Source organism: Nilaparvata lugens, unplaced genomic scaffold (genome assembly GCF_014356525.2).
Source record: "Nilaparvata lugens isolate BPH unplaced genomic scaffold, ASM1435652v1 scaffold8267, whole genome shotgun sequence".
NCBI lineage: Eukaryota > Metazoa > Arthropoda > Insecta > Hemiptera > Delphacidae > Nilaparvata > Nilaparvata lugens.
The window spans coordinates 1-9,995 of NW_024094015.1; the positions used below are offsets into that span (position 1 = coordinate 1).

Here is a 9,995-nt window from a genome sequence, read left to right on the forward strand (position 1 = left end):
CAAGGGATGTCTAATAGTTGTCTACTTCTCTCTAGCACAGTCCCTCATGCTGTATGGGATTGTGGGATGGGGAGGTGCAAGCTTCTTGCACATTGAACCGCTCCTCAGGGTACAGAAGCTGATCATGAGGTTCATCAACCAGAAGCCTCCACGCTATTCATCAGACCAGCTATTCAATGAGTTTGACGTGATGGATGCAAGTGCCTCTTACTCCAAGGAGATACTATGCAGATTACACAAGAAACCCACAACATTTCAAACTAGAAACCACAACCACAACACCAGATACAGGAATCTTCTCATCACCAGTGTTGCAAGGAAGGCACTATACCAGAGACATTTCAATCATTTAGCACCAAACATTATATAATCTACTTCCTGCAAACTTTAAACAGATAATCTTCCTAGAAAGTTCAAAGCAATAGTACACAATTGGTTGATGAGCAAAGGAAGACAGAACATAGAAAACATTATTTCAAATACAACTAACCACCTAATGACTTACTAAATACTAACTAATTGATAATACAACCAAAAACTAACAAAACCTACTCTAGAACATGGTACGCCATAGTGGAGTAGGTCAACTTCCACACAGAAAAACTAAACAAGTAGAGAACACATTATAAGAATCTTTTGTACTAACTATTGTATGTAATATGTAATTTCTAATTTTTGTAATTGATGTTGTAGTTTTAGTTTTTTGGAAATAAACATTTTTTATTTATTTATTTATTTATTTTTTTGTAAAATTGTATTAGTGAAATTCTAACCTTGGACTGTGTCATCACCTTCAAATTTGGATTGATTGAATGAATTTTAGTGCTGATCCTAGACGAAGCCGACCGTATCCTAGACGAGTACTTCCAGGAGCAGTTGCACGAAATTGTGAAGCAGTGCTCTAGGACTAGACAGACGCTGCTGTTCAGTGCCACCATGACGGATGCCGTCAGGGACTTGGCCTCTGTGTCGCTCGACAAGCCTGTCCGCATATTTGTCGACAACAATCAGGATGTCGCTTTCAATCTCAGGCAGGAGTTTGTCAAGTGAGTAAATCAAAAGTTTGTCATCCTATACGATTAACGAGCAATTTCTGTTTATATTTTTAGATGTTTTTATGTTTATATTTATTATATCTGTATGTGACCGGATCTCGAAAACGGCTCTACGATTTTCACGAAATCTGGAACAAAGTAGGTATGAATTATAAATTCGATTGCACTAGGTCTCAACCCTAAGATAACTCGCTGAAGGACATTAGAAGGATAAATACGTCCTTGGAAAAAAGCTGGAAATTTCTTCGTCTGTCAATACCGTAATGGAAGAGAGTGAACGAGTGCATGTGTGTGGGAACATCCAGCTGATCTCACGAGAAGAAAAATTCAGCAGAGAAACTTATTTTCGTTTATTTCTCTTTTTTTTAGAAAACATGTTACTTCAGAAAGTCCAAAATAGTAAATAGATGCTGTTAGTGTAGAATAGTACATAGTGTAATATTAACAAATATCTCAGCAAACATAGTATATCATTCATAGTTATCTATTGTAATTGATGATGTGTTGTTTTTGAATTGTGAATAAATTGTTATTTTGATGAGTGATAGTAGCTTAACCTAGATTTTGTTTTGGACTGTAGTATAAATTTAAAAGGGACAGTTTTGGGCATAAGCCTGTTGTGCCTCCTCATATAACTGTAAAAATAATTGAACGAATGAGAAAATGAATAAATAAATTAAACTATAAATTCCATCTTGGTTACAATTTTCTATGCTTTTACACTCCAGAGCAAAGCTCGGTCCCCCGATATTGTAAGTAAGTACTGAGTAAAGCAGGAAATTGTCAAGTGAGTAAAACATCGGTTTAAAACAAAACAAGTATAAATAGCAACGAGAGAGGAGAGTGAAAAATCACTGGTATTTTTTGGAGGAATTTCGTGTAATTGAGTTGATTTATTGTTGACAATTATTCATTTGAAGGAATAAACCTTATTTGAATAGGGAAATATAGAAAATATGGTCCTATAGTGAGATTTTCTGCTATGATTGTTGAACTGCTATCATTCCTTGAAAATCACATGAATACGTCCCTTTCAACTATTCGGTTTAGGCCCGGTTGTACAACAGCCGGTTAAATTTTAACCGTGATTAATTTTACGAGAACCAATCAGAGAAGGCGTTTTGAAAAGACGGCTTCTCTGATTGGTTCTCGTGGAATTAATTACGGTTAAAATTTAACCGGCTGTTGTGCAACAGGCACTTAGTCTAGCCTTCAAAAGAAGGCACTCAGATGTATAGAGAAAGTGAATAGGTTAGACTCTTGTAGGCCTTTATTTAAAAAGCTTGGTCTATTAACTGTACCATCTTTGTATGTATATGAAGTTGTAATGCATGTGAAAACGAGTGGTGTGATCCAGAATTCAGATGTTCATGAGTATAATACGCGAAACATAGCAGATTATCATATAAGGGTCACAATAGTAGGTTATTTGAACAAAAACAGATTATTTGGTAGGAAATTTTATAACAAGCTACTCAAATCTTGAAAAGTAATGATGATTTGAAGATTTTCAAAAAACAAATTAAAAAATATTTAGTTGATAGAGCTTTTTATAGTGTACAAGAATCCTTTCAAACCTAAACTAGGTTGAACTACTTAGTGTTAGAATTATTATGTAATAACATGACTTGTCTTATACTCCATGACTGGAGTCTTTAGACGTAATCTTAAAAAAAAAAGCATTCAGATTATAGCATAGCCTACAGTGATAAATACGGACTTCAAGGGCCAGACCATACGTAGCTGTTTTTGAACTGGCGACGGACGGTCGGCAGGGTAGGAAGCTCTCTGATAGGCTGATTATCAGCTGGTTCCGAACGCTAACCCAATATTGTGATAAAATATTTTGGTAGTTCATTATGCTTTTCATAGCCTGCAAACAATTTGTCAACTGCGCGAAGTTGGAAAGGGATAGAGCTATCTGCTTTCTCTTCACCTCCTGTTTCCGTCTTCTTGTGTTTTAGTTTTTGCTTCGTCTTTCTTCTATAGTGAGGTGGAGTGATCCTGGTCTAGTGGATAGAGTGCCTGCGTAGCAGCATAGAGATCCCGGGTTCAAACCCTCTCAATACCAAAATTTTATTACCAGATCACTCCCGTGTTATCTATGGGGCACGTTAAACTGTCGGTCCCGGCTGAAGTATGACAGTCGTAAAGCCATTGACGGCTTAAATTATATATTCAGGCGGTGGCACCTTCCCGCAAGGGACTCCCCACCACAAAGCCATACGAATTTACTTTATAGTGAGGTCCACGTTATAATGACAGTATTTGATCAACTTTGGTTTTGCTATCCTTGTCTAATCATTCGACAAAGCCGGTGTGTACCTATTTGGCAGTATCAGTCTAGCCTTCGATGAGAGCGGTCGTGTCGATAGTGTCGTTTTAATCAGTAACCGGCCGCTGCGCGATAAAATTTTCAGAACGAACTTTTACTAAATTAATCTATTATGGCAGAGTGTTTCAAGTGTAAATTGAGTTTCTCAGATAAAGAAATCGTGGTAGAGTGTAGTGAGTGTAAAAATGGGTTTCACCCAGTGTGTACCAGACTAGAATCCATCGAGAAGTTTAAAAAAATGAACTCACAAGCCAAAGCTGCATGGAAATGTGACAACTGCAAGCAGGATAAAAATACTTCAGGTCAGTCGGATAATCACTATAAACATTTCTCAGAAAAATAGAAAGTCTTCGAAGAGAAATAACTGATCTTAAAACCTCCTTCAACTCGAAATTGGACGAAGTCAACAAAACACTGGAAAATCTGAACACAAAAACTGATGAATTAAAGAACACATCAACACTCTCACCGTCGAACATCATGCTTTGAAACAAAAGTACAATGACTTGAGAAGGAGAACTCGGAAACCAAAATGCATGTTCAGAAATTGGAAAATGAAATTCACGATCTTCAGCAGTATACCAGAAAGGATAATCTAGAAATCGTTGGTATTCCCGAAACCAAGCAGGAAAATCTACTGGTCGTCATGGAGGCTGTCGCAAAATCTATAAACGTGGATTTCAAGAAGGAGACCTATCGATTGTCCACAGAATGCCAACCGCCAAAGGATCTTCTTCTATCGTGGCGAAATTCAGTTCCAGGAGTAAGAAAATTGAATGGATCGCCGCGGCAAGGAAAATGAAAGGCATCAAGTCCACCGATATATGCAACAAGCTACCCAGATCAGACGTCTACGTGAATGAACACCTCTCACCCTACTACAAACGATTACTAGGTAAAGCTAAAAGTCTAAAAATAAATAAAAAGCTTACTTTCGTCTGGGTTCGTGATTGTAAAATTTTTGTCAAAAAAAGTGAACATTCTCGAACAAAAAGAATCATGAACGAAGAGGACTTGAACGAATATAATAATTAGATCGTCAATGTGAATGTTTTCTTAATTTATTATTGCACAGTGCATTGGTTTTACTTACTGTTTTCCTATCAGGTTTCATATTATTTCCCTTATTTGAAATTTATTACTGCGCAGTGCATTGGTTTTATTGACTGTATTTTCCTATTAGGTTTCATATTATTTCCCTTATTTAAAATTTTGAACCTTATTTAAAATTTAAAATCTTGTCTTGTTTCACTTTTTTGTTCTTCTATTTTCTTTTCTTTTGGGTTATTGATGAATAATGAGTATAGCTTTGATGAGGTGATCGATTTGGAGTGTTTTGATACAATTGAGAGTGATGATATTTTTAGTTTTGAGCCCTATTTTCATATAGATGCAACAACAGATTCTATTGAAGCTTTTAATGTAATACATATGAATATACGGAGTTGGGGAAAAATTTTGATGAGTTTGTATACGTCTTAGAAAACTGTAAAATAAATTACGATGTAATAATTCTTACGGAAACGTGGATGACTGATGATAAAGTTTTTGATTACAGTTTAGATGGCTATAGAGTTATAGATAAGCCGGGGCAACTAAACAGGAGTAACGGATTATGTATTTTTGTGAAAAATAGCATTGACGTAGATTATCTCAACTACGAAAATTCAGAGGCAGATATAATTCCGATTAGATTAAAAGCTTTCAACCACTTCATAACATTATTTGCAATTTACAGGTCTCCATCCTCTAATATCGATCTTTTTCTGAATGAGCTAGATGCAAGTCTGTCTGACATTCATGAGACAGAAAATATTCTTTTGATTGGAGATTTAAACATAGATATTTTGCGTAATAGTAATCTAGCAAATGAATATAGTAGCCTTATGCAGATGTATGGTCTAAGATCTCTTGTGAATAAGCCAACTAGAATTTCATGTAAAACAAAAACATGTATTGATCACATATTTTGGAGAAATGTAAATTTTAAAGAAGATAATGTAATAAGCTCTATACAGAAAACCTATATTACTGATCATTTCTGTACTACTTTTCACGTGAGAAATCCAAACACATTTTTTAAAGAAGTAAGAGAGGTCTTCACAGAAAAAATTAATTATAAGAAATTGATAGAAGGGCTACAAAAAGAAAGTTGGGGAAATGAAATTTCCATCAATGATCAACAATATAGACTTAGATGATAAGATTGATAAATTTTGTAGTAAGTTAATAAGCAATATTAAATCAGCTAGTGAACAGATAAAAATAAAAAATAAAAATAGACCACTGAAAAAATGGATAACTCCGGGGCTGATAAGATCCATTAGAGAGCGTGATAAATTGCATAAAAAACTAAACAGTCAGCCATTCAATATTGAATTACAATCTAGGTACAAAACATATAGAAATTTATTAAATAAACTTATAAGAAAAACTAAATTTGAGCATTACAAAACCATAATCTCTAATTCTAAAGGAAATAGTAAAAAAACTTGAATTGCATAGAAGAAATTCTAGACATCCAACGTGCAAATAAACCGCCCAATATTGATCCAGATATTTTAAATAGTTATTTTGCTGGAGTGGGGAGAACTTATGCTGAAAGAATCGATATTGTACAACACTCAGTGGAGGCACAACGTTTACGTTGTTTAGCGGCGGACAGTCCACATTCATTCTTCATGCGTCCAACGAGCTCCGATGAGGTATTAGTTATCATCAGAAACTGAAATCTGGCTCGTCCCCGGGGTGGATGGACTGGGTAATGTATGTTTGAAGAATATTGCTGATATTATAGCGAAGCCATTGTCAGTGTTATTCAACAAATGTTTTGAATTGGGTCATTTTCCTTCTCATTTCAAGATAGCAAAAATAGTTCCTCTATTCAAATCAGGTGACAGAAAGGCTCCCGAAAACTATCGCCCAATCAGTTTGATAAGCAATCTATCTAAAATATTTGAAAAACTTATAAAACGACGATTGATAGAATACCTTAATAAATATAAATTTTAGCTGAGAATCAATTCGGTTTCCAAGAGGGCAAATCAACTGAGGATGCTATGACAAATTTAGTTAGGATAATTACAGATAACTTTCAGAGCAACAAAAAAACTTTAGCAGTATTCCTGGATTTAGCAAAAGCCTATGATACCATCCCTCACAGGTCCCTTCTGAATAAGTTGGAAAGTATAGGTTTTAGAGGGACAGTTCTAAAATTATTTGAAAGCTACTTGCAAAATAGATCTCAGGTACTCACTCTAAATGAAAAACAAGTTTCATGATATTGACTGGGTTTGGCCTTCCCCAGTACAGTCCTCTCACCGATATTATTTTTGATATACATTAATGATCTCTTAAAAATAAATATTAATAACTGTACTACTATATCTTTTGCCGATGATACTGCCTTGGTTTTCACCGGACCAGATTGGAGGCAGGTGGAGCGATTGACAGAATCGGGTCTGGCTATTGTGAAGTCATGGCTGGATCAACATTCATTAACTCTAAATGCAAAGAAAAGCGTTTACATGGCCTTCTCACCCTCAGTGAGATCAGCCCCCCGGGAAGGGTCACATACGGGTATTAAAATTCACTCCCCTGACTGCGCCTATTACGCATATCAACGGGTGAGGCACGAGGACTGTGGTTGCAGCTCGTTAGAAAAAGTGAATGTAATTAAATATTTAGGCGTTATGTTCGACTGTCATCTGAAGTGGAATGCTCACATTGATAGTCTGTGTAGAAGATTGAGACATGTCATATACAAGTTTCATAAATTGAGCGGTCTCGGGGATGCGAATATAGTGAAATTGGTGTACTCGGCATATGCTCAGTCCATTTTTCAGTATGGAATCAGGGTGTGGGGTGGTGCCTTGGATACGCACATGAACAAGATTCTCGTATTGCAAAGACATGTAATAAAAGCCGCTCTTGGCCGTCCCAGACGCTACCCAACAAATCTTCTGTTTGTTGAGTTCCCCGTGCTAACGGTAAAGCAGCTCTATATAAAAATTTAATACTGTACCTGAATAAATGTAAAAATATATTTAAACCATACATGATGTCATACAACTTCCGAGCGAAACCGAACTATATTATAAATAGAACTGACTTAACTGTTTGCCGAAGACAATTCACTTACATCAGCAATAAACTTATTAACTTGGTACCTCAACACTTTCTAGTAAAACATATAACTAAGTCATCCATAAGAAATATAGTTGAATGGATAAGATCTGTTAATGTATCTCACCTCTTTCATAATTGATCTCCTTATCTTTTGTCACCTCCATATAGATTTTTAGTTTTAATTCAGGTGTTTTTTCCTATAGCCATCTCTGTAATAAAGCACTCCTTTTGTTTATTATTTATTTTCATTTATTTTTTTTTCAATATTGATATATCGATTAAATGGTTTATTAATTTTGTAAGTTAAGATTTCTAAGATTGATACTCGTTGCAGCACACAAACCTCTGGTTTTGCTGGCAACGCCTATAAGCTGATTTTGAGAAGAATTGTTATTTACTTCATGATATGTTTTAATGAAGTATTTTAATGGTGTTTTTATTTTGAAAAAATTGTATTGTATTATGGCAAATAAAGAATTTGATTTGATTTGATTTTGTTAGGCTGGTATCCTAACAGTAGTCAGCCACTTCCTTCTTCTCTGCCTCATGTATATCAAGAAGAATCACAGAATCTGTTGACTCGGACTGATGCACATCACCATAACACCAGACATCGAGTGCTGTTTGACATACCCAGGGTGCGCCTCCGAGATCGCGGGTGTGCTACAGGAGTGCAGCTCTCCGCTACTTCAACAGTGAAGCAGTTGGATACCAGCAAGTTCGGAGAGGTTTATTTGAGAGCCAGGGCTTATTATGATGTACAGGAATTTTTAACGATGACCGTCTCAAATACTATCTGGCTAACTTGCCAGTAAGTTGAAGAGCAGGCCTTAAGCTGCGTACACATATACGCGCCCCAACCCGCACGGAGCACGCTCCGCCCTCGTACCGCCCCGTTCCTCCATCGCACCGCAGTCGCTCCGCCCTCGCTCTGCAGTCGCACACCGTTCATGAACTTACGGAGATGTTAGCTCTTCTCGCGTTCCCCGGTCGATCCACTTTTGCTCCCCGGTCGATCTCAATCGATCTGCTCGAGTGAAGTTCGGTTGCGGAGCAGAGCGAAAGTCTGTACGCACCTTTATTGTTAACTAAGTGTGCTTTATCTTGATCGCTGCCATCTGATAAATTAGTGTTTTGTTTTTTTGACTTATTGTGAATGATGCCATCGATCCCACAAGTGTGGGCATGGATGAAGAAGAAGGTATAAGGTACCCCAATCACTCACAATGAGAAAGTAAGAATACGCATTTGTTTGAAAGATAAGACTAATAATTGTGTATTAACATGAAAATTGTACCTATAATTTCTTCCCTCTTTTGCAGGATAAGACAGAAGTACGAGCCATACAGAGAGGCAATCTGGCTTCGCTGTGTGCCGCACTTTCATAGCAGCACAATGGTGTTTGTGCAGACCAGAGGAAGCTCACCGTGTTCATCATGTTGGGTCTGTTGGGAGTCAAGTGGCCGAATTACATGGCAACATGTCCCAGCCTCAACGTATGGAGGCTCTCAGGAGGTAAATAACTTGTTACTGTAACTTGCTGAAGAGTGGTTTTAAGCCTTGTTTCCATTACCACAGATTTAAAGCAGCAACATAAATAAATATTAAATAATGAACATGAGTAAAGATCGAATTAAGGGAACTTGTAGAATGGAAACGGTCTACAACATTTTAACTTGCCAGCCCAATGTGCCGCGAAACACCGTTGTTGGTTTCCTATTTCGCAATTGATTACTCATCTCTTTTATCTCAAATTCCATCTTCCTTATGAATAAAGAGAGGAAGATTCGAATTTCAGATTTGGATCCAGCACCACCAAATACTGATGATCATACTATATGGTCTTTTTTACCAAAAAATATAATTACCAAAGAATAAATAGTCTAATAAGTTCCACAATCTAACCAAAAAAGATCACTGATGATGCCTTAAGTGCATTGAACCTTGAGTTTTGCTCAATAAATTATGTGGATCTGACAATACACTAAACTTGTATTTAACATTGAAAAGTTTTTATTTCCCTCACATCATACTGCTTTTGACTTTCTAAAAATAGTTTGATCGCCCATTTGATACTCTCATGTCCGTTTTAGCAAGCTCAGTCAAGATAGAATCTTTATAGCTACTATATCGCCTTAGAAATCCTTCATGTTCTGGATTAAAATGGTCTATTCAATAAAACTACCTCTGAAAACTTCTATTAGTTAATCCACTGGATTGTCAATAATGCGATAAGTACTGCTTTCGGTTGAACATATTTTTCGTTTCAAGAAAATCTGGAACCATTCAAGAAACACTAAAGCTCAGCTGACTAAATTTTTCTAGCCATTTTGTATAAATATGCGATTTTTTGTGAATATGGAATATTTTATGGGTTAGCCAATGAATATTGTCTATTATCAAGATGGTTTTCCTATTCATACCCTGAATTTTTTTCAGTTCCCTATGGTCAAAGTGAGACATATTTTTTCTTGGGA

At 36.3% G+C, this 9,995-nt stretch overlaps 1 protein-coding gene across 1 annotated transcript; it reads left to right on the forward strand.

Annotated features, from left to right (window-relative positions):
* Positions 1 to 823: 823 nt before the first annotated feature.
* On the forward strand, positions 824 to 9,033 carry LOC120349104 (ATP-dependent RNA helicase DBP3-like; the record flags this gene model as incomplete). Its single annotated transcript, XM_039419063.1, has 4 exons — positions 824 to 1,046; positions 4,101 to 4,285; positions 8,020 to 8,329; positions 8,841 to 9,033. Coding segments are annotated over 4 exons (911 nt in total), but the record flags the coding sequence as incomplete, so codon positions are not given.
* Positions 9,034 to 9,995: the final 962 nt, after the last annotated feature.